The following is a 26,404-nucleotide window of genomic DNA, read 5'->3' as shown; positions in this document are numbered from 1 at the left end:
TCTGTGAAACTACGAAATGGGAGTTACGTCACTATTGATAATAGTTGGGTGGTCCCTTATTCCGCTATTCTATTAAAAATATTTAACGCCCATATAAATGTTGAGGCTTGCAGTTCAGTGCGCGCTATCAAATATATCTGCAAATATATTAACAAAGGCAGTGACCAAGCTATTTTCAATTTTAGGAGCACAGAGCTTGCAAATCGCGTAAATGAAGTACATACATATCAATCTGGTCGTTATGTTAGCAGCAACGAAGCCGTGTGGCGGTTATTAGGGTTCCCGTTGCACGAAAGGCACCCCACCGTTACACATCTAAGTGTACACTTAGAGAACGGTGAACGAGTTTATTTTACAGAAGATAATTTCCACGAGCGACTATCTACTCGACCAAAAACCACCCTTACAGCTTTTTTTGAACTTTGCATAAGAGATGAGTTTGCAAGAACTCTTATGTATGCTGAGGTACCGAGATATTACACATGGGACGCAACCAGAAAAACTTGGAAACGCCGAATTCAAGGAACTTCGGTTCAGAACTGGCCTGGTGTCAAATCTGGAGATGCCTAAGGACGGGTTTACACAGTCCATGTTACTAACATGGAATGTTTTTGTTTAAGGATACTTCTACACCATGTGCGTGGGCCAACCTCTTTCAATGATCTCAAAAAATACAACAATCAAGAATTTTCAACATTTCGAGAGGCATGTGAGGCAAGAGGATTATTGGAGGATGACAATCATTGGAATATAACACTGGAAGAGGCTGCACAATGTAGATCAGCGGCCAAGGTGAGAATGCTTTTTGCTATACTAATAGCGACATGTGGGCTTTCAAACCCTCAACAACTGTGGGAAAGGTACAAAATTCAAATGGCCGACGATATTTTACACAGAGTACAACATCATAATCCAAACGTTACATACAATGATTTCATTTTTAATGAAGCCCTAACAAAGATAGAAGACCAAGTCATAACTATAACTGGGAAAGATTTGTCAGATTTTGGGTTGAGCAGGCCGCAAAGAACTGGGGAAGTTTGCAGTGATATAATAAGAGAATTGAGTTACGATGCTGCTTCTTTACAACAACAAATAACTGAGTCTGTTCCGCGTCTAAACCCAGAACAAAGATTAGTTTTTGAGAATGTTGTGCAAAAAATCGAAAGTGGCGAAGGTGGTTTATTCTTTTTGGATGCGCCAGGAGGCACGGGTAAAACATTTCTTTTAAATTTACTTTTAGCCCAAATTCGTAAAGATAAAGGAGTTGCTGTTGCTGTAGCTTCTTCTGGAATAGCAGCTACGTTACTTAATGGTGGCCGAACGGCACATTCAGTACTTAAACTGCCATTGAACTTAGCTCATGAGGAAATGCCAGTTTGTAACATTACTAAAAATAGTGACCGTGGACGAATGTTACAGCAATGTAAGCTGTTGGTTTGGGATGAATGTACCATGTCCCACAAAAGAGCGATAGAAGCACTAGATCGGACCATAAAAGATATTAAGAGTAACCAAAGTATCATGGGTGGTATGGTGGTACTTTTAGCTGGCGATTTTAGACAGACTCTGCCGGTAATTACTAGAGGCACGCCGGCAGATGAAATAAATGCATGTTTAAAAGCGTCTCCATTATGGGTGCATGTAAAAAATTTTTGTCTGACTACAAATATGCGAGTACAACTGCACAGTGATACACAATTGGTGCAATATGCGGATGCTCTTCTGAAAATCGGAGAAGACCGTATGGAAACAAATAGTGACGGAATGATTACATTGAATCGTGAATTTTGTAATGTTGTCTGTAACATGGATGACTTAAAGAACAACGTCTATCCCGATCTTGCAACCAATATGAAGAACAGACAATGGCTGTGCGAAAGGGCAATTTTAGCACCGACAAACGAAGTAGTGGGGCAGATCAACGAACAAATCATGTCAGATGTGGAAGGTGATTTTGTTGAGTATCTGTCCGTAGACAATGTCATGGACACTGAGCAAGTGACATCGTTCCCTGTAGAATTTCTTAACTCCTTAGAATTATCGGGGGTGCCTTCCCATAAGTTGAGGCTAAAAGTAGGTGTCCCGGTCCTGTTGATGCGAAATCTTGACGCACCAAGAATGTGTAATGGCACACGTCTACAAATTACACACCTGGGACGCAATATTGTGAGAGCAATAATTATGACAGGAACAGCAAAGGGAGAAGAAGTGTTAATTCCCCGTATTCCAATAATCCCTACCGATTTGCCATTCCAATTCAAAAGAGTACAATTTCCCCTGAAAGCAGCATTCGCTATGACGATAAACAAAGCTCAAGGACAGACACTCAAAGTAGCTGGTGTTCATTTAGAAAAAAACTGTTTCTCCCATGGGCAACTGTATGTGGCGTGCTCACGAGTATCGAGTCCACAAAACCTACATGTTTTGACCAAAGAAGGAAAAACAAAAAATGTCGTATACAAAAACGTATTAAACTAAGTTAAGTCAGGGATCAGGGTCAGGAAAAGTCTACCTATGTTAATCTCAATAATTCAATGTGCCGGCTTCATTAGAATCGATTCATTATAGTTTCAGAGCCTATTCAGTCCTAACAAATTTACACGAAGTAGTAGTTCTACGCAGACGAAGTCGCGGGTAACAGCTAGTAATATAATAAATAAAAAAAATATTTTTTTACACCATTATTTATAGCTATTTTTATAATTTTTTTCTGCTTCAGAAAAATCTCTAATTTTCCTGGAAAAAAAATAGGTACCTTTCGAGAAAATAAGTCTAAAAAGTAAGTCTTACATTATAAAATGTTAAAAAAGTGACTACTTATTGATTTGGAAGTAGTAAGTAATGCTTGCTTTTTCTATTGCCCATTATTTGTGTTACGTACCCCACTAATACGTGTTTTATTCAGATCAAGAAGTAATAAAATACAATTGCAAATGTTGGTCGATTTCATGTCGACCCACAACCTCAACGCCACTGGGGAATTCACAGGACCCTTAGGAGCCAAAATGGCAGACTCCCAGTGGCAAATCTTAAAGTCATTACTGAAGGAGCATGGGCCAGACATGACGGTCGATCAGTGGAAACAGGTTAGCCAATTTTGCGGTAAAGTAAGCAAGTACACAAAATTGCTCAATATTATTGGGCACGAATGCTCTACGGGAGTTGGGCCTGAGGAGTCCTTAATAGGCCATGGCATGGCACACAGATGTGTGTATTTTTATTAATTGTGTGCCTTGCATTTCAAAATCAAATAAATTTTATCCAAATAGGTACTTAACTAGTTTACACACCAAACACCTAGAATATTTGTACCTATTTTTTTTGTGATGATAGTGGTAATAATTATTGTCAACTTGAAAACTGTAATAAGGGTACTAAAATGCACTAAGAGATAAATATCTACTTTAAACTAAAACTACAAGAGTATCAACTCAGTGAGTCGTAACAATGAACACAAAGTTCTTTTTTAGTGATCACCATCTCACAACATCACACAATTATTATGCTGATAATAATTAGTTTTCAGTATCAAATTAACTTTCTTATAAGCATGCTAAGTTAATGTTTCTAATCTTATGGCAGGAAATCCTTGAAGTGGCTCCTGTCATTTTATACACATACGGATGAGCTGGAAAACATTCCACCAGCCTCATCCACCTTCAATCCAGCCTGTACCATCAGCAATCCAGCCCCTACCATTGGCAATCCAGTCTATTCCACCAGCCATCCAACTTCCACCACTCATACAGCTCAAAAGAAAAGAGAACGTCCGCATGAAGCTTTTAACCGCTTGCAGCATGAAAATAATGCACTATTATAAGTTATAGTAATTCTTTTAAATAATAATTTATTTCATTACTAATTGCATGTCTATGTGTACCTACCTAACCTACTACCTAGTTTTTGTACTAATTCCTCTTCCGCTTAGTATACATGTTGCTGTAACGTCAACCAAGTGAAGAATTTATTTATTTTTCAGAGTATAGATGGAAGGCTCAAGGAGCGAAATGATCTTTTCCGTGATCATAACCAGTTGCTCCTTCAGCAGAATACTCATTTATCACACAAAAATAAACTAAAAAGGGATGAAAAGGTTAATTTAGATATTTTATTCAAATTCAAAAATGTTTTATTCGTGTAGACCTTATTACAGGCACTAATGATGCGTTCATACATTTAACATGTTAGATGACGTCGTTCTTCGCTCATATTAACAAAATTTACTGTCATTTGCTCCATTGGAGTTCTGAAATTATACAAATTATATTATTCTCTTAAATACCCAAATTTGTAGGGCAAATTGTATGTAAAAATGCACATTGCAGGATCAATGATTAATAAGGAACCATTATTATATAATATTAGCAAACATCAATGGGAACTTAAATATTATTTAAAGTATATATTTACAATACACGCCTATAATAATGCATATATAAGTTGAGATGCTTTTTCGGGACTGTAATGAAGCACCCGGTCAATCCCCAAGCTGCGAAATGTGCCTTTGAGGTACCCATTGGGATCTTTCCCTATGACAGTTTCTTACTTGGCAGTGCCAGTTCGTGTACTTATATGCTGAACTATTTGGTGCAGCTTCCAAATCCGGAGTCTCTCGTTAAAAAAGCCGCATTTTGTTAAAAAAGGCAAGGTATTGCAGTGCGTCTCGCATTTTTGCCGATGCCGGAGTCGATGCCCGACTTCTACGCTGCGCTTCGTAAAAGAATTGCATGTTTCTGGGAAACCGTCGAAAATTCTAATAATAAGCTCGTATTTTTTAAACATTGGCAAAAAGTGCACCAGATTCCAAACATGAAATAATATAAAATAGTTAAATTTTAATTGTAATTTAAATTCTAGATTTTATTTACTTATTTTTTAAATCTGAGTGTCTTTTATATTTATTTTATGTTAACCTCTCAATTTTGCATATGGGTGAAATAACCGACCTGAAATAAAATGATTTTATTTATTTTTATTTATAGCCCGAGTCCCTAATAATTAATTTCTACTTATTTTGCTTTTTCAGATTTTAGTTTTTTGATTTGCCTTGTTTCTCTTTTATACTAATAAATAATTTAAAATTTGCAATGTTTTCCACAAAAAGTAAAGCATTAAAATAAACATATACCACAACAATATCTCTTACCCATCACAGGTTTAAGTAAAACAATTCTACGTGATACTCACGATATCCTAATTGCTGGACACCTTGGGTCAGTACGAATGTACAATAGAATAAAAGAATTGGAAAGGAATGCGCAAGGGCATAGAAACGTATGTGAAAATTTGTAAATCATGTCTGGAAAACAAAGCTCTTAGGAGAACTAACAGAGCAGGTAATGCATATAACCACCTCCGCTGCACCTTGGCAACGTCTCAGTTTAGATATAGTAGGACCACTCCCAGAATCCGGAATAGCCAAATTAAAATTAATACTCACCCTACAAGATGATAAACGAAATTCTCTGTAGCATATCCTATTCGCAGCACAACCGCTGAAGAGACCAGCGAATGTCTCCTTCACTTTATATCTATGTTCGAAAATCCAAAAATCATTCTGAAAGATCAGGGTATAAATTTACAGCTGATCTATTTCAGAAAGCATGATAATTCCTTAAAATTAAACAACTATGGTCATCGCCATACCATCTACAAAGACAGGATGCACTTGAAAGGAGTCACACTACGTTAAAATAATACCTAAAGTATTACGTTAATGAAGGTCAAACTAACTGGCCACGGTATGTTTATACCACGATGTTAGCTTACAATACCTCTGTCCATTGCACAACCTTATACACCATATGAATTGATGTATGGTCATAAAACCATTTATCCCTAACGCAATTTTCGAAGAAACACCAGGCGCAACTTACCCCGAATACGTTAAAATGTTACAAAATCGGCTTAAATTGTCTCGAGAAAAAGCAACTGCTAATATGCGACAATCCAAAAATGTCTCAAAGAATCACTACGACAAGCGAAGTAGCAACTGCGCAAAGCTGTATGGAAAGGGCCATACAAAGTGGTAAAAATACTTGGAAATAACACATTATCTTTATTGATAAACAGGCGTCATGTCACGCATCATTACGAGTAAAGTTAGCCGAAACAGTCGGAAATATATAATTTTTATTTAGGTTATTTTTTGTTTCTTTTCATTTTAATTATTATCAACTTATTTTTATTATATTATAAAATAGAAGTAATAGGATTTAATTAGAATACGTATATTTTCAGTGTTTACGTGCAAACTCATCCAACAAATTTCTGAGTCCTGGCATATACTGAGAATCGGTATGGTGAAATTTATAATTTCTTCAAACCTTATACTCCACAACAAACAGATCTACGGCAATGTACTCTCTACGCACGTTTCACTCCGAAACCGAAGCATCCTCAAGTGATGTTGACTTTACAATGAATAACTGTTAAAGTGAAAAAATAGCAAAATGTGTCGTCAAATGTATAAGAATACCATTCTTACCCCTACCCCCTTACCCTACCTTATCTATCTAAGCCCCTCCCACCTCATTAGTGCCTCTGAATATATTCAATAGAGGTGAAGTTGATATGTTTATTTGTTGGTTTAGCAAGTAGAACTTCACATTCTTATGTGTAGTAATAAATTCGATTTTTCGGGATGGTTTTGATTGAAGGCTGCCATAATGTCCCTTTAGTAACACAAAAACGTATCTCGACTTTTATTAATTTTGAGTTAAGTATACCACCTATCTCGAAATAACGCATTCTATTTAGTCACAAAATCACGTATCTCTGTGATACTTTATTTCTAAAATGAAGGTTGACGTATCTATTAAATGCCCAAATTAGAAACAAACACAGAAACTTATCTTAAGATACGATTGTGTGTTACTAACAATATCCATTAAACATAAACTTATCTAAAGATACGTCTGTGTGTTACTTAATGTTATGCGATGACTGCACACATACAAATCGTATGAATAGATACACGTGTTTGTTGTTTCACTTTGGGGCGTCAGTAGCGTGCTGCCATCTTGTTACGTCGCACGTCGGGCGCTTTTGTTGAACTCAAATTAGTTAAGTAGTGTTTAGAAATGTCAAGAAACCCAAGGGTAGCAAAAATAAAAGCTATTATAGCAAGTAGAATGTTAAACGAAGCCAACCGAGATGAACCTTTTGGTAAGTACCTAAATCACATTTTTCTTCTATATAACCTTTCGAACCATAAATAATCTGAATAAAGTAATCTTTCATTTCCATTTGTTTTATTATTTGTGTTAGTATTGAAAAATAGCTAAATTATGACCTAAATCAGTGGGTGTTGTATCATTCAATTCTTCACTTTATGTTATGTTAATATAAAAAAAATGCTTTTTAAGTCCCGTAATACACTAAATAATCGTGAAGATAATTTATACACGTTAGAACCCACCCAATACCCTAATAAAATATATTTCAACACATTTGCTCATAACATGAACCTTTCTTTTAGGGTCATACAAGTTATTAAAACCGGCCAAGTGAATCTTATTTACGCACCAAGGGTGCCGTATTAGTTACCAAATATTTTGTTCTCTTTCATTTGGTTCGGGGTCCATAATGAGGGCCGAACTACGCTTGGCCAATTTTTATTGTTTGTCGTTGTAATAAATAATCGAAATGTTTTACTTCCAGATCCTTTTCAAGAAATGGATGATGATTCATCAGAATCATATATTTGCAATACAGATTCGGATGACAGCTCTGAAGAACGGAGTCGACCAAAAAAAGAAAAGTCTTTATCCCTTTTGAGCACACGTCACGTATCGCGTCTTGTAACTAGTGGTAATTTGAAAAGCGCTTCACTAGATCCAGATTATGACAAAGAAAACTTTAATATTTCTATGACACCAGCCAATAGATTAGCATAAAATTTACATGACACATCTGTTAGTTTTGACCGTTTATTCTCTGGAGGCCCTGATTTCCCAAATAGCCCAATGGTTATACCGCCAACTGATTGTTCAGAAATTTCTCTTCCAATTATTGATTTACCGGCGCATGACGATTCTGGAGAAATTCCATTCAGTCAGCTCAGCCAAAGAACAGCTCATAATAATTCTCACTTTATTCCTGGGACACCTGCACCAGGCAATAGATCAGCACATAATTTGCAGGACACATCTGTCAAATTTGACCATGTATACACTGGAGGCCCTGATTCCTCTAATAGCTCAATGGTTGCGCCAGCTAATTGTTCAGAGATTTCTCCTTCTATTATTAATTTACCGGCGCATGACGATTCTGGAGAAATTCCATGCAGTCAGTTCAGCCAAGAAAGAGCTCACAATAATTCTCACTTTATTCCTGGGACACCTGCACCAGGCAATAGATCAGCACATAATTTACGGGACACAACTGTCAAATTTGACCATTTATACTCCGGAAGCCTTGATTCCTCTAATAGCTCAATAGTTGCACCAGCAAATTGTTCAGAGATTTCTCCTCCTATTATTGATTTACCGGCGCATGACGATTCTGGAGAAATTCCATGCAGTCAGTTCAGCCAAAGAACAGCTCACAATAATTCTCCTAGCATCCTTGACCAATCGTTACCGAATATGCCTGAAGTCATCTCATTTGAACAGCCGGAAACAATCTCTACACCAACTGAAAACCAACTGGAAGTGGAAAATCATAAAAAAACTCGCAATAAAAGATCTGCTCTGGAAGCAAAATGTGCGAAAGTGATTAAGGCAATCTGGAAAAGAATATGTTTCTTTAAGAGGTAAAAAAGTGGGTGCTCGTAAAGTAAGACCAAAGGATTGCAGTAGTTGCCGCAGAAAGTGTAATCAATCATTTGACGAGTGTGCAAGAGAAATGATTCATAACGCCTACTGGAACTTAAAAGATTCAGATAAACAAAAACAGTACGTCTCCACGTTGGTGGATGAAGTTCAAACAAAAGTTAAAACTGCTGGTGAAAATTCCAGGCGAAAAATGACGCGAGAGTTTTTCTTTTACAAAGACGGTGGAAAAGTCCAAGTGTGTCAAGAGTTTTTTCTCAAGACGCTAGATATATCAGAAGGATTCTTAAGAAATGTTTTAAAGAAAAGGGATGCAGCACGTGTTGTTGCTCCAAGCAACCGAGGTAAGCACCAACCAGGTGTTACCAGACCAATCGAAAACAAAGAAATAATAGAGAAGCACATCCTATCATTCCCTACTGTGCCGTCTCATTATTGCCGGAAAAAAACAAATTATAAATACTTGCCGGAAGATTTATCACTGAGAGATATGTTTAATCTATACATGAAGCAATGCACTGAGCAAAATATTGTCTCTGAAACGTTTTGGCTTTACAGACAAATTTTCAATAATCAACACTTGAAATTTCGTAAGCCCCGTAAGGATATGTGTGATTCATGCGTAAAATACAAGAATTGTAGTGAGGAAGAAAAACCAGGTCTATTTCCATTACACATGCAACATATTCGCCGGAAGACTGAAGCACGTCAGTACCATGATGATAACAAGAACCTAGCACTAAATAAAGTTTTAAATTTTATTGAGATTGACTTAGAAGCCGTGCGATATTGACCTAAAGTATCAGCCAAAGCCATTTTTTACAAACGCCGACTTGCGACATATAACGTGACAGTCTATGATGTTGAGTCGAGGCGGGCGTCAAATTTTATGTGGCATGAAGGTATTGCGTCCAGAGGTTCAAACGAGTTGTCTTCTTGTCTTTTTAAATATTTAGCAGACCACGCCAATGGCAAAAAATTCATTATCATGAGTGATACTTGTGGAGGCCAGAATAGGAATGTTAATTTAGCTGCGGTTCTCCTTTATGCTGTACAAATATTAGATATTCCTGAAATAGAACAGGGCTACTTTGAACCTGGCCATTCTATGATGGAGGTAGATTCTGTGCACGCTCACATTGAGACTTCATCAAAGAATGTAAATATTTACCATCCTTCAGGATGGTACACTGCAGTCAGAATGGCATCAAAATCATCGAAATACGATGTCATTGAAATGGGCCAAGAGATGTTTTTTAACGCTTTGAAGTTAAGAGAACAAATTATTAAAAATAAGAAAATAGACACTGATGGTAACAACATTAATTGGCTCAAGATCACATTATTAAAATACATTAAAGGCGATTGTGATCATATTTATTTTAAATATAATAAAAGTGACACAGATTTTAAAACATTTAAAGTAATACGGCGAGTAACAAGGGGTGCTACAAACTATGATTCCATCGAACGGATCAGAGCATATAACTCGCCTATGAAAATATCGTCAGAAAAATTACAAGATTTAAAAAGCCTTTGTGAACAAGGTATAATACCATCACAATAACACCGTTTTTACGAGGAGTTGAACACTGGTTGTAGCGAAGATACAAAGTCTGATTCAGAATCTTCGGATTAATACTGTGTTTTGCATTATTGTCTTGTTTTTGTTATATTGTGTACCCAAAATAAATCTTTGAAGAATGAAACCAGACGTATCTAATTTAATAATAATATAATATTTTACAAAAAAGTTAGTAACACAAAAACGTATCTAATACCTTATTCCAAACTATTTAATTTTAAACATATAAATATAGCATTTAAAAATAATAAGTTACTTGCTTTGCGACCCTAAATAAGATCTGAAACGTATTTTTAAAATTAAACGAAATATTTTCAAAATATGTAATTATATTCTCATTATTGTATCATGTCGCACAGTTTTTATTTGTTTTCTCAAATTGAACAAAATCGAAATACGTTTTTGTGTTACTAAGGGGACCTACATATGTTGCGTGGCATTCAGAACATTGCAGTTTATATACCCCTGATCTCTGTTGACCTCGCCTTGAAGTCGACGGAAGCACGCAGCGTGGAACTCCACTTTAGTGAGTCCGGACGGCAGACACCTCCTCGGCAATGCAGACCGCCACGGCTACGAAGTGCTCGGACCAGAGGTCCCGACGCACTATCCGTACTGTGTAGCACACACGCTCAGAATGGCACCAACTATTTTCCTACCTTATCCGAAACATCGCCAGGACTGGCGGGTTTTTGCCACATACATGTCAGCAAACTCGCCGTCCGTTAGAGTGAAGAGCCCTGCCAAAGTTGAACGTCTCGCCACAGACCTCAGCGCGACAATGTCCACCGCGCTTAGGGCCGAAACACATAAGCGCGTTGCGGCGCCGCGCCGCTGAAATCGGCAGTGCGCTATAGCGGTGCGGCGCCGCAACGCACGACGCGAATTCCAGCGTTATGACGTCATACTTGTTGACAAGGATGCAGTTTGTTTCTAACACTCTTGCAAACAACACGTGTCAACCGAGAAGCAGTTTTAAAATTAAAATGTCTGACGTTGACGTCGATCTGTTTATATCTTCGGTTCAGGAACACCGTTGTTTGTGGGATACTAGTGACGAAACCTATAAAGACAAATTTATAAAACAAGAAGCATGGAAAAGCATTTGTGAGATCGTTTATGTTGATTACAAGGAAAAAAACTCAACCGAAAAATCAAAACTGGGTAAGTAGTAACATAGTATTGTCTTAGGTTTACGCGATCACTATTCACAATAAAACTACAATTTTTACTGTAGTAAAAACGTAAAAATCTGATCCGCGGTTTAAATTGTAAAAATTGTAGTTTAATGTAAGTAGCATGTATCTTTTTTTTTTTAATCATATGAAATACACCATTTATTTTAATGCCCTATGCAAAAGATTTTCTCTAAGTTAAAATTATATTTTTTCTCGCGCTCTTATTCAAAAAGGTAAACAAATACTATAAATAAAACCAAATTGCCATTTAAATTGTTTATTCGCAGTTCACAACATGTTAAATAGTTTGAATCAAATGTATTAAGGTATTATTTGTATTTTGAACTGAGTAGGTATACGAACATTCATATTTTGTTTAATTGCCAACTTAGGGCGCCAACATCACTGGAAAAGTAATTACAAAAATCATTCCGTATTAGATGTGGGCTTAAATTATTTTCATTTGCTGTGGGCAAATGCAACATTTGCAGATCAGAATCATCAAAGATAATGTCATCGGTCGCTTGTACTCCATCTCGATTCAAAACAAAGTTGTGCATTACACAACATGCCTTGATAATGTCTGTCGCAAATTCGTATTGCACATTCATAGATCGATGAAATATGCGCCATTTATTGGCTAGGATGCCAAAAGCGCACTCGACATATCTTCGGGCACGACTCAGTCGATAATTGTAAACTCTTTGTTGTACCGACAAATGTTTCCCTGAGTAAGGGCGCATGACGTTATTCGAAATTGAGAATGCTTCATCTCCTACAAAAACAAATGGAGTTTCATTTTGAGAACCTGGTAAAGGCTTTGGTACAGGAATAGGTAATTTGCGTGTCATAATCAAATCATAAAGTTTAGAGTTCTGGAAAACGGTGGAGTCACTTTCCTTGCCATACGCTCCTATATCGACAAAAATGAATCTATATCTAGAATCTACAAGAGCTAATAAAACTATTGAATTATAGCCCTTATAATTGTAAAACAGTGATCCACTGTGCGCAGGACATGTAATACGGACATGTTTACCATCAAGAGCTCCTATGCAGTTAGGAAAATTTGCTTTCTTGTCAAACTCAATAGCGACATCTTCTAGAACCTGTTTTGTTATAGGAGGTATATTTTGACTTGATAGATGTTTCCATATGGCGCGACAAACTGTCCTTACAATTTTTGCTATTGTACTTGCTCCTCGGAAGTAATTCGTATGCATGGTTTGAAAGTCACTGCCGGTTGCTAGAAATCTAAAATGAAATAATAATTAGTAGGCAAATAATAAAATAATACAAATGTAGGTATAATCAAACTCAAACTGCGCAGGTAATAGTGTTGCTAAAGGAATAGATTTTCAAAGATAGACAGGTAGTTTTTCAAAGAAGTACTCAAGAAATATTTTACATTATGGTTGTTCTAGGCAAAGTCAATCAGTTTTTAACTTGCCTAAGTCAAGAAAAAGCAGAAAATTGTTCTTTTTCGGCGGCCAGCCATTTATATGAAATTGGATGGACCGAAAGTACTTATGAAAGTTATATCAAATTTTATATGTAATTTTATATGTAGTATAAATGGAATCTAGGGAATTTTAGTCTTTATTACTATTTTTCACTTGTGAAGTTATTTGTTGCAGGTAATGATTTAGTCAAGAAGTGGAAGGCCATAAAAGATAATTTTGCTAAATATCAAAAAAAACTAAAAGATGCCAATCGATCAGGAGCTGGAGCTGCAAAAATTAAAGAATATCACTTGAATAAACAATTACAGTTTTTGAAAAAGGTTTCACAAAATGCAACTGATTCCAGTTTATGTGTAGCGGAAGGAGATATTGAGAATGAAATAACGGCATTGCCTCGTTATAAAAGTCAACCACGAAAACGAAAGGCAGATGATAAGGATGATATTGAAGAAGATTTATTGGCAATATTAAAAACACCGGAGAATAGACATTTGCATTTTTTCAAGGGGATTTTACCATCTCTACAATCGTTAAATGAGAATCAAACATTGATATTTCAAAGTCGGGTGCTTCAAATATTAACGGACATTCTTCAACCTTCAATTCATCAAAATACACATCACGGCTATAATCAAGAATATCAGCATCAGGGTTATAATCAAGGATATTCAACTATGAGATACGATAATACGGTTCAGAGTGGCTACCACACTTCTACTCCTGGAAGTTCGATTACTGAACAGAGGACTCATCAAACCAACAACGTCCAATAAATTCACCATTTTTACTGGACGAAACGTCAGCTACTTCCTATGTTTCACAAGATGAGGAGTTTGATTTTTCTTAAATTGATCATTACATTTTTTAAGGCCTATTAAAGTATTCTTAAAGTAAGAAAATTGTATAATGCAAAAAGCTTAATTTGATTCTGTCTTGTTTCATTTGAACCTGGCTTTGTACCACTAGGTACCCCCAAACCATGAACACTAGTGATGCAAAATTTTTATCGACACCCCGCTAGTACCACAGGTGTATAAAGCCAGGGGTACAAATAAAACTAAACATTTGATTCCGAGTGCCATAAACATCAATAAAAAAAAAATAAGAAACCTATTTGTTTTATCTTAAAGTTAAGCCCAGCATTTCCAAAGCAGTAACTGGTTTCCTTCCTTTATTTTTTTTCTTCTGTATATATTTTGATAACTCGCTTAATAGCTCTTCAAATGATGATATACTCATTCTAAAGTAGGCAACAAATTTTTTTTCGTCTATCTTTAATGCTTCGTATTTTTTAGAAAAGAACTCGCTATTTGGATTCATACCCTTACTTAATGGATGTATCCAGTATCTTCTTTGCCGTATTTTTAAGATAGAATAATGTCTTCTTAATAACAAATAAGCAATAAGTTTATTACGATCCATCGCAGAGAGACGTCTATCCACACTCAAAAATCACGAGAAAATGGTTACCCTACCATAATGCCCTGTTTCGCGACGCCGCAACGCGGCAACGCAACTGCCGATTTTGGCGTTGCGGCGCCGCAAAAATAAGCAGTTTGCGTTATGTGTTTCGGCCCTTAGAGAGTCCAGACCGAGCTTAAAGGCGTGCAAGCAGAGTACCGCATAGGGCCTACGGCGCCGCCCTCTGAGCCCCCAACTAACAAAACAACAACAACAACTTCCAAGACGGTGCAGCCTCCAGCGCAGCCCAAAGGACCGTCCAAGCCCACCGTGGTTGCTGCCCCCGAAAGGGAGACGAAGGCGAAGCGAGTGGGAGTACCGCAGCCTGCAGCCCTTTGACGTCGGTACAAAGAAGCGGAAGCTTAAGGCTTGCAAATCTAAGGCGAACCCCCCAAAAAAATTTGTCATCGACTGCCCCGCTAGGACCCAGTCCCAAGAGCCCCGAGGAGTATCCAAAAAACAATCCAATAATAGGTAGCACAAAGGTATATCTCTCCCCGACTAAAACCTTTTTAGAAAGCGACTTAATCGATCTCCTCTCCCTAGGCGACTCTGTCATATTGGCTGGCAACTTCAAGTCTTAAGTACACCGACTGGTCCCTTTCTGATAAGCCGCTTCACGGTTAAACCCGCAGAGGTCACCATGTAGAGGTCAACCGCTGCCCCGGGGGCCGCCATGGCCCTCGCTGAAAAAGACCTTAATCTGGAGGCCCTCCTGAAGGACCTCCAACAAAACAATGCGAACTTATTAAACCGCTTTAGGACCGTTGTTAGGCCTAGAGTGTTCACCGGCAGCTCGCAATCCTCGGCTCCCGCAGAGCCTATTACCGTCGACGAAGACCCGGTCGCTATCCCTACGATAGTGATCGAGTCATCGACCCCCGACATCCTCCGAGGCCGACGACGGCTTCACTGTCGTCGGTACAAAGAAGCGGAAGCTTTAGGCTTGCAAATCTAAGGCGTACCCCCCAAAAAAAGTTGTCATCGACTGCCCTGCTAGGACCCAGTCCCAAGAGCCCCGAGGAGTATCCAAAAAACAATCCAATAATAGGTAGCACAAAGGTATATCCCTCCCCGACTAAAACCTTTTTAGAAAGCGACTTAATCGATCTCCTCTCCCTAGGCGACTCTGTCATATTGGCTGGCAACTTCAAGTCTTAAGTACACCGACTGGTCCCTTTCCGATAAGCTGCTTCACGGTGAAACCCGCAGAGGTCACCATGTAGAGGTCAACCGCTGCCCCGGGGGCCACCATGGCCCTCGCTGAAAAAGACCTTAAATCTAGAGACGCTCCTGAAGGACCTCCAAGAAAACAATGCGAACTTATTAAACCACTTTAGGACCGTTGTTAGGCCTAGAGTGTTCACCGACAGCCCGCAATCCTCGGCTCCCTCAGAGCCTATTACCGTCGACGAAGACCCGGTCGCTATCCCTACGATAGTGATCTAGTCATCGACCCCCGGCATCCTCCGAGGCCGGCGACGGCTTCACTGTCGAACCCGCCCAAAAAAGTTGTCATCGACCGCCCCGCTAGGACCCAGTCCAAGCCCCGCGCAGCGCTCGCGCAGCGTTCCAGGCCTAAGGCGGACGAAAGCGAGCCCGAAGACTCCCCCATGGAGGAGCAACCCCAGCCCAGGAATAGAATTCCTACCTTATTTATCCGCGACAAGCTCGCAAAAATGAAAAAAATCCCGCCCATTCAAGTAAACAGCATCGGCTTCATCGGTGCCCGATCCGCCGCCATCGGCATTCGCTTGCAATGCCTGTCGTCCCACTTCCATGCTCAGAGAGCATTACATAGGTTTTCATACTGTTTGGTTAAGAAATGATTATCTTTCATGTAAGAACATTAGGCAGTAGCTAATAAACCTTGTCGAAGAGCATATGTGTTTTAATCAAACCGATCGACAACCTGCAAGCAAAATTGAACCTTATTTCGTTAATATTTTGGTCGACATCGATGCCGGATTCGTACCTACAAATTGATGACTGAACGTCCACGGAGAACAAAAGAACTGATAAGCGAGCTCGGTGCACATGTTATTTTAACAATAAGTTACGAAGATACCTAAAGAAACAATTTATAATAACCTAGTGAACGTGTTTTGGTTGTTTTTATATACAATGAGTGTAACATTAACTAATGAACAACTACTGGTCAGCACATTAGAAGATATAGATACTTCAACTCAGTTGTGCGCGCGGCCCTATGTGTGCGTGCGCTTGTAAATATACAACTTTCATTCGTGTGGCAGTGACGCGGCAGTCGTCGTTCGAGCAAGACGTGTTCCTATCGCTTTTTCTTACGGGTACAGTCGTTTACGAAAATGTCTAGTTCTTCACGGAAAAAATGTTTAAGGAGTCAGGTAAATATTTTTTATTTTTAAATTTAGATGTAATGAATAGGTATTTATTATGATTCTATATACGAAAAAATATATCCTTGTTGACGTTTACGTATTATTGTTTTAGACTCGAGAAACCATTGCTAAGGTATACGAATTTCTGAAAATAGATGCGAGAGATATATTGGAACTAGTAAGTGATCCAGTTTGCAGTGCAAGTCCAATTTTAATATCGAAACTAAGTGAACATTTAAATAGCGTACGGAAAAGAACAGCAATGGCAGTGGGGGTATCAGAGAGAACAGTTACTAATATATTGGCTGAAGGAAAAGAATCTGACTCTAAGTTTAAATCTCCGCATAAAGACCGTAAAAAACGTTTAAAGAAGTTAGAATTAGACAACTTTAACGTTGATGTTATACGTTCCACTATTCAAAATTACCATTTAGAACATCGTGAGTTACCTACCTTGCTAAAGTTGAAAAGAATATTTCAAGATAAACTTAACTATGATGGAAGTATTTCGACTCTGCGTACAGCTTTGTTAAAGTTGGGATACAAATGGCGAAAAACTGTGGATAACAGACGTGTTATTATAGAGCGGCATGACATCCTAAAACTACGATTTTCCTACCTAAAAAATTTACTCAGATACCGTCAAGAAAATCGGTGTATCGTATATACAGATGAGAGCTATATCTTAACTAATCATGTTCAAAACAAAGGATGGGGTAATAAAGATGGACCACCTTTAAAGAGAAACCTGTCGAAAGGACAAAGAATTATCATTGTGCATGCTGGTTCAGAACAAGGTTTCGTACCTAACGCACTATTGACATACAAAGCAAATAGTGTTTCTGGTGATTACCATTCTAACATGAACGCGGAAAACTATGAAAAGTGGCTAAAAGAACGTCTAGTACCGAATCTTCCACCTAACTCTGTGGTTGTGCTTGATAATGCCTCATACCATAACGTTCAAAATGACAGAGCCCCAAATTCGAATTCCAAAAAAATAGAAATGCAGAGATGGCTGACAGAAAAAAATATAGCTTTTAATCAAGATATGAAAAAAATTGAACTGTATGATTTGATTAAAAAAAATAAAGAAAACTATATCTGTTACAAGATTGATGACATACTTCAGCGATATGGCATAAAAGTTCTTCGATTGCCACCATATCATCCTGAACTAAACCCCATAGAAAATGTGTGGGGAATTTTAAAAAATTATATTGCTTCGCGTAATGTCGACCAAAATGTGACGGAAATAATGAAACTCATAAATGAATGTTTAAGTCAAATTGATGAAGGGATGTGGGGTAATACTTGTCGACATGTACAAAAGAAAGAAGAAGAATACTATAGACATTTTGACATGGAGTCAGAATTCATAATTAACCTTGATGAGAGCAGCGAATCCGAAAATTCATCATTTGATTTTTCAAGTAGCGATTCAGAATAATGTTCAATAAATAAACATTAAATTACCAAATAACTGTTTTTTTAAAAAAAAACCCGTATATAACCCGTAAATAACTGTATTTGTATTTGTACCCGACTGTACCTCTTGTCACGCACACAAAGTCACTGTATATGTACAAGGTTTACCCACACATAGGGCCGCGCGCACAACTGAGTTGATGTATCTATACATATATCTTATTAACAGAGATTAACGCGTGGATATATAGAGGCACGTTTACAAAATGTTGAAAGCTATTGGCAGACTTTTAAAAGCACTTATATAGAACTGGTTAAATGTACTCCAAAGTGCAAGAAAAATGAAATACCGTATTTCCTCAACTAAGATTATTTTGTAGTAGAAGATTTGTATACCTGTATAGTGGGAGATTTAAGGGATATGCTACCACCTTCACACGCTACACCGACAAGTAAACAAGTGCATGAGCCGACAGTGAAATTGCCGCGAATCGAACTACCGAAGTTCACCGGGGATTATAAGGATTGGCCTACTTTTCGAGATCTGTTTACATCGCTCGTCCACAACAATATATCATTGAGTAAGGTAGAAAAATTGCATTACCTTAAAGCTAGTGTTGTCGGCGAATCAGAAGCACTCCTTAAACATAATAATGTTATAGAATCCAATTATGAACACGCCTGGAATATACTCACCCACAGATACGGAAATAAAAGACTAATTGTTAATTCATTGTTACAACGTTTATTTACTCAAAGAAAAATAACTTCTTCGTCTGCCAGCCAGTTGAAGAACTTATTAGATAGTAACACCCAGTGTTTGAACAATCTTAAAAATCAGGACATACCTACGGACTCCTGGGATCAAATCATCATATATTTAGTGGTTCAAAAGTTAGATTTAGAAACCCCCTTCAGCGATGAATCCTATAAATTACCTACCTGGGCTGAGCTAAAAACATTCCTGGAGACTAAATTCCGTTCACTCGAGATGGTGAGTCCTCAAACTATTAAAGAGAAGACTAATCTTAAGGCGAAAGCATTCCACACGATGATGCAAGATCCCCGTCTCATGCAGGACATCACACTTTATCGCAAACTAGTGAGGAAGCAGCGGAAAATGTTGGTTTAAATAATGTATTTAATTAAATAATGTACATTAGTAAATAATGTATTTAATTAAATAATGTACTTAAGTATATAATGTTAGTAAGTATATAATGTATTTTTATATATATATCGCTGCTTTAATTTGACAGTGGCACATTACTAAATGTGTCATTATTTTTGTAATGTTACCATTCTACCCAAACTAACCTTAAGCATCTTGTGAATAAAACTCATATTCCTATGTATATATTTGGCTAGGTGGCGTGACTGAATGACGTTATCTGATTGGTCGAAATTGACCGCCATTTTGTTGGTACATCGACACAACGCCAGTTGCTTAGAATTCTCGCAAGGTGACGCTCGCATTTTCTCTACGATATAGGCACAAAACGAAATAGTTCGTTGTTATTTTTAGAATATTTTCTTAGATAAAGTCATTTTACGTGTTGTGACCATATTCAAAAAGTTTTGATGTGATAGTTGTGTTTTGTTTCACTTAAAGAACGTGGTATTTGGTGTTGTGACAATATCAAAACAAGTAAGTACATAAACTTAATTGCGTATTTCAAAATAAGTTTATATTCAATTATTATTTTTATTAATTTAGGGACCTAATGCGAAATATGTCTGTTTCGTTTTTAAGGTCATAAGTTTTACGATTATTCTTTGCCAAATATGTCACTTTATTGTGCTATTGTTGAATGATTTTTGAACATGCGCCATTATTCAAGATAATTGCAATAAAATAATATTTTTTAATGTGACATTAATTATAAGTATGGTGTTAGGGGATGTGTTCCTATGTTCAGCAGTGGATGTCCTGCGACTGATAATATGATGATGATGATGATGAAGCATGGTGTGGGAGCAAAAAATTATGGATTGAAAATAATACCTTACAATATTATGATCTAATCTTATTATTTTATTCTTTCGCAGTGAATAATAGACGTACTCTTCAGATGTTTAAAAACATGAACATGGAGAAAAACACAAATAATATCAGTTCAGAAGAATTATTGCCAATTTCGGTATCTGATTATGGTCCTGAAAAATACGAAGAAAGGAATGCATTATCACCTTTGCTGGTTGAAAACAAGAAGGTATTTAACAAATTTCCTATAGAAGAACAAGATTTTTGTTCAGACGATAGTGTCAAGGATCCTGACTACGAAAATAATATAATATTAAGTGATTCGGATAGTTATGAAACTAACATTAATAAAACTTTTTCAACACAACGACAGAAAAGATATTCTAAAACCAAAAAGGTACCAAATAAAAAGTTTACTTTTGATATTCGTAAGCCTTTGCTGCCGTTACAGAACAAAAGAGACTATGTTTCCGAAACCACTCTTCAAACAGCGGATAATAAATTCCAAGATTCCAGCAGTTCTTCTTCTTCTGATTCAAGCAGCTCATCGGATTCCGAATCAGAAAGTCGTGACGTAGCAGGCGTTATCATATCAGATCCAGTGGTAGAAAATAACATATCAGTCTGTCTCTCAAATGAGATTGCACCTTCTAACCAGAATCCTGAAACAAGCTTCAATTCAGAGGCAAATTCCAGAACTATATTAGACACTACTGATCCTGATAATTCTGCAGTCCTTTCACCATCATCAAATACAATAAAATTAACCCGAAAACGTAAGCTAAATCCAGAAAAATGGTTATGCGTACAAGCAAAGACATTGAGAAATAGAGGACAGGAATACACATCAAAATGTGGTAAAATTGTGCCAGAAAAATCAATGAAGACTCCATGTGGTGAGAAGTGCAAACAAAAATGTACGAATAAAATATCAGAAACCCAGCGAAAAGAGATTTTTGATACTTATTGGAGCCTAGGCGACCTGCAAAGACAAAGAGAGTACATATTGAGACATACTTCAACTATTAAACCAAGATATTCTTACAAAGTTCATAACAGTAACCGCGGGAATAATAATGCTTTTTATTTGACAGTAGATGGCGAACGTATTAGAGTATGTAAACAATATTTTAAGGCCACCTTAGCTATATCTGATCGCCCTATTAGAACAGTTTTCGAAAAAAAGTCAGCCATCGGGATCTTTGGAGCAAGATAAACGTGGGAAACACGGCAACCATCATGCTATAGATCCAGCCATTAAAGAAGGTATTAGAAAGCACCTTGATTCAATACCGAAAATAGAGAGCCACTATTGTCGAGCGGATACTAAACGTGTATACATAGATGGTGGTAAGACTGTAGCAGATTTGCATCGAGATTATGTGGCTGAATGCCAATCGAAGGGTCTACCGAGCGCAACTTACATTATGTATTATAATATATTTACGTATGAAAATAATATTTCATTTTTTCAACCAAAAAAGGATCAATGCGAAGATTGCACAGCATATTCTAATTCCACTGAAGAAGAAAGAAATATACTTAAGGAAAAGTATGAGAAACATTTAAAAGAAAAGAACTTATCGAGACAGGCAAAAGATGATGATAAGAATCACACAGCAGATAATACTATCGTCTGTGTTTATGATCTCCAAGCTGCAATGAGTTGTCCGAAGGGCGAGGTATCTAATTTTTATTATGTCTCTAAGTTAAACTGCTATAATTTTACTGTGTGCAATTTAAAAAATAAGGATGTCACTTGAATACTTGCAGTAAATAAGGCACTAAGTACCAAAAAGTTAAAATTCAAACTAAGTATGCAGTTCGGTTCTAAATGCCATGCCCAACAACACAAATAAAGCACTAAGGACCCAGCTTAATATTTTTCTAACAAAATAATGGTATGAAGTTCGCGCGGGTACTAAGAGCCACGGGTTCGCTGTTCTCAGAAGGCACTAAGGACCATTGTCGTCTGATTCATTTTGTATCAAAATGGCGGACTGTGACGCCGCGCCTGGGTGTTCAAGTGATGCAAATAAAAGAAAAAAACAGTGTTCCAGTGCTAGTTTTCGAAGAAAACTACTTAAAACTCATGGCAAAGAGTATGTTTCGACATCAGAAAAAGTCATTCCTGCGGTTTCTGCTCCCGGTGCCGAGGTAAAACAAACAACTGTTTTGTTATGCTTGTTTAGTCGAATTCAAAGGATTATTGATAGTGACGTGCTGAATGTGTTCCGACGACTCATCGTATTTTGAATTTTAATAGTGTATCTTTCAACTTTTTTGTAATTATCATTTTTAAGACTACGTAAAATATAAAGATGCGATTCCACCAATGTGCCGAACTGTGCGGCACTGTAACGCACAGTGTATGACACAAATGTTCACGCTGGTCGACTCACTCCGACAAACAATAACAAAATGTGCGCGAACATTTTAGAAATGTTCGCGCACATCTGTATACTTTTGTGCGCGCACACATGCATGCAATGGACTCCTGTCGACGCGTACACGCTTGTTGTTCGCGAACTCAGTCTTGCTTCCGCTACCGGAGCGAAAACATTTATGTGTACGCGCACATTGTTTGATTAAGTTAAGTATGGATTGGACGAATGATAATATTATAAAATTTATTCAAGCAATTGAAACTTATCCTCTACTATGGGATTCCAGTCACAATGATTATAAAAATAGAAACAAAAAACACGATGCCACTCTAGAGTTGGCTCAAAGTTTCAATTGTGACTCGATTGAGATAATGAGAAAATGGAAAATTATTTTGGCTCAATATCGAAGAGAAAAGAAGAAAATCGCGGAATCAAAATCTTCAGGTTCTGGTATATCAAACATATACAAGCCAAAATGGTTTGGTTATGCATATTTGAATTTCTTTCATGGAAGGGACGAACCGAATGCCAGTGTGAACTCACTGGACGAAATAAATGAACAGGTACGTTTAAATTTTTTATTTTCAAACCTCTGCTTTTATTTTTAGTTATGCTTTTTACGCTAGTGTTTCTTGCCATGCCACCATTCCGATGTCAGTTTGGAAATAATGTGCAAATTCTTCTCGTATGTCTTTCGCATCACCAGATGGTCTTCTTCCGATATGTCTTAAGGGTAGTAAGTTTGCCATGGGTGCATCGCGCCGCCAACTTCCATCGATAGTGCTATGAGTAATTTGGTTCTCAGTATCAAAACTGCCAAAAGAAGTATAAAGTTGCGCAGACGACTTTTGTGTCATCAAAAAATTATGCAAGTAACAACATGTCAATGTTATTAATTGTGCCTTTTCTGGAGCTAACAGTATAGGTTTTCTGAGTACGCGAAATACAGCGGACAAAATGCCAAATACATTTTCCACAACACGTCTCGCTCTGCTCAACCGATAGTTAAATGTTCTTTCTTTTGATCTTTTGTCATGTTGACCGGGATATGGTTTCATTAAATTTATATCTAATGCAAAAGCATCATCTGCCACAATGACATGTGGAATTGGTTTGTTCCTTCCGGGTAGCGCATAAGGTGGAGGCAAATTTAATTTTCCTTGCTGAAGATTAGCATAGAATCCAGTATTTTTGAAGACACCACCATCCGATATTCTTCCTTTACAACCGACATCTACGTACGTAAATTTATAATTTGCATCAACCAGTGCTAAAAGTACAATGCTGAAATCACCTTTGTAATTAAAAAAGTCACTTCCAGTATTCTTTGGAGCTTGAACAACAACATGTTTGCCATCCATAGCCCCAATGCAATGAGGGAAATTCCATAGATGGTCAAATTGACGTTCTATCATCATCCATTCTTCTGAAGTGTTAGGCATCTGAAAAAAGAAATCTTATTATTATTTCAGCTAACACAAGATATCCAGGAACACACAGTGAATGAAGATCAAGAATCTCATCATGAAAGGCCAGTCGAAAAGTTTAAAGCTCCGAAGAACTCGCAGAAACGTCGTGCTGTCGATGAAGACCCGAGAATTGCTCATGCTTTGTCCATTATGGATAACGTAAACAAGCAGATGGAAGCAAAAAAACATGATGATGACGACATTTTTGCTGCAGCCGTCGCAACGAAGTTAAGGAAAATTAAAGATGAGCGGACGAAGATTTTAGTGCAAAGAGATATTGATAATTTATTGTATGATGCTATTATTGGTACTGGAAAATATACTGCGACTCCAATGCCTTCACCGTATTCAGATTCGTCGAATTCTCAGATCCGAGTTTCAAGTTTTCAGATCCGTGATAATGATGACTCAGATCTTTTACGCCAGAATGACAGCGAAATATTAACTTGGCATGATATGTAATGCAATAAAAGTAACTAAAATTAAATGTCATTTTATTTTCTTACCTTAATATTTTCATTCAACACGCTTATCAACGCCTTACAGGTTTCAGGTACAATCCGAGCAATAAGTTCTTTTGAAACTTTAAATAAATACATTAAACTTGCAAAAGAATCTCCAGTAGCAAGATATCTTAAAGTAATTGCAAGCCTTATTGAAACAGGGACACATTTTCTGTAGTTTGTATCTTGCTTAGCAATAAGAGGACTAACTGCATTGACCAGCAACTCAAAATCTTCGCACGATATTCGAGTGAAATTTTTAAATCCACTCAATGGATCTATTTTTATTTCTTCTACAAATTTATTCGTTTCTTCATTTCGTCGCTGTAGGAAAGGCCTCACCCAACAACGCGGTTTCTTTCTTCGTTTCTTTTTAAGAAGACTTAATAAAACACAAGCTGCAGCACAAAGCACTACGTTTTCCCGCCCGTCCATATTAACAACTGAAGACAGACAACTCTTCTCAGTGAACATGTTCGTGCACAAGTGTGCCATATTGTGCGTTTACAAAAGTTACGCACAACCTTGCCGGTGGAGACAGCAGCTAGACACGATACCAGCTTAGTACGTGCACTGCTGGAGTTTTGCACAAAATGTTTGTAAACAAATGTGCTGCACACTATTTTGGTGGAATCGTACCATTATATTGATTTAGGTAGATGTACCTACCTAGAAAAAAATTAAGATTTTTATTTTATAACAAAAACGATCCTATCGTTTTATCCGCGTTATCGATTCGATCTAAAATTTATAAATAGATTAAGCTGAAATATTCAAGGCTGAATTCGAAGAAGCTTAGAAAACGAAGAAATGATTTTTTTTCTACACCCGACAAAATAAAAGGAAGGTTATGACTTTAGCAGCGTATAATATGCGAACGTATAATTTGTGCATGTCGTGTGTTCCCTCATAGCGCTTGAACTACCTAACCGATTTTAAACGATCGTGATATACTCGTAGGTCAGTTAGAAAATATGGCGTCATTATTTTTTTTTTAATTTTTTAACAGTCGGGTTTCACTTTATTTTTATTTTTATTGCAGATACTATGCAAATGTTCTAAGAGCTGCAAAGATGTTTCACATGAACAAAAATTAAAGATATTTAAGGAATACTATGATTTAGATTCCCATGAAAAGCAAGGCAGTTACTTAATGGGCTTAATTAATATCTTACCAATAAAGAGGCGACGAAATGGAAAATACCTTGATCCAAAAGATAGTAAACGCCAATGTACGGTTTCCTATACTTTGCCTGATGGTAAAGGTAACATAATCCAAGTTTGTAGGAAAACATTTTCATCTGTTTTTGGCCTCAAGCAGAAAAAAATACACGTTCTTGTTAATAGAATAAAAAATGGAGAGCTTACATATGAAGAGAAAAGAGGAAATAAGATAAAACATCGAAAATACTCTGAGGACATCGTAAAACTAATTAAGGAGCATGTAGCAACATTTCCTCGAGAAGAATCCCACTATGGAAGAGCACGATCCCAAAAAGAATATTTAAGCCCCGATTTAAACATAAATAGACTTTACAATGCATTTAAAGTATTGCATCCTGACATCACAATTACATATAAATTTTACAGTGACATCTTCAAAGCTAATTTCAAAAATTTAAAATTTGGTCGGAAGCGAACAGATACTTGCGCAACTTGTGATCTGTTAAATGCTCTAGCTAAAACTAATGGTCCGGATAGAGAAACAAACGCTACCAAGCTACGTCTTCATCAATGCAAGGCAAATAGAGCTATGGATACTTTGAAGAGAGATGTGGTGAGGTCTCAGATGCCTGGAAGCCTTATATG

At 37.1% G+C, this 26,404-nt stretch overlaps 3 protein-coding genes and 1 long non-coding RNA gene across 4 annotated transcripts; 2 read left to right on the top strand and 2 right to left on the bottom strand.

Annotated features, from left to right (window-relative positions):
- Window positions 1-11,170: 11,170 nt before the first annotated feature.
- On the top strand, window positions 11,171-14,803 carry LOC120635019. Its single transcript, XM_039905928.1, has 3 exons — window positions 11,171-11,526; window positions 13,178-13,767; window positions 14,585-14,803. The coding sequence occupies exons 1-3, from the start codon at window positions 11,259-11,261 to the stop codon at window positions 14,801-14,803; spliced, it is 1,077 nt and encodes a 358-aa protein (XP_039761862.1). The 5' UTR covers window positions 11,171-11,258.
- On the bottom strand, window positions 11,802-12,760 carry LOC120635401. The gene is made up of 2 exons (XR_005659280.1): window positions 12,580-12,760; window positions 11,802-12,315 (listed from the first exon to the last, which is right to left on the bottom strand). It is a non-coding gene; the product is annotated as an uncharacterized LOC120635401 (long non-coding RNA).
- Window positions 14,804-16,645: 1,842 nt separating the features above from the next.
- On the top strand, window positions 16,646-18,308 carry LOC120635425. The gene is made up of 2 exons (XM_039906449.1): window positions 16,646-16,830; window positions 16,937-18,308. Exons 1-2 carry the CDS (start codon window positions 16,792-16,794, stop codon window positions 18,272-18,274), a joined length of 1,377 nt encoding a protein of 458 aa, XP_039762383.1. The 5' UTR covers window positions 16,646-16,791; the 3' UTR covers window positions 18,275-18,308.
- A 4,932-nt stretch (window positions 18,309-23,240) lies between these two features.
- On the bottom strand, window positions 23,241-25,090 carry LOC120635018. The gene is made up of 2 exons (XM_039905925.1): window positions 24,599-25,090; window positions 23,241-24,065 (listed from the first exon to the last, which is right to left on the bottom strand). The coding sequence occupies exons 1-2, from the start codon at window positions 25,088-25,090 to the stop codon at window positions 23,241-23,243; spliced, it is 1,317 nt and encodes a 438-aa protein (XP_039761859.1).
- Between the last annotated feature and the right edge of the window lie 1,314 nt (window positions 25,091-26,404).

The sequence above is a fragment of the Pararge aegeria genome, chromosome 26, assembly GCF_905163445.1.
Source record: "Pararge aegeria chromosome 26, ilParAegt1.1, whole genome shotgun sequence".
NCBI lineage: Eukaryota > Metazoa > Arthropoda > Insecta > Lepidoptera > Nymphalidae > Pararge > Pararge aegeria.
Note: the sequence above shows the minus strand (reverse complement) of the source record. Positions and strands in the feature narration are given on the sequence as shown.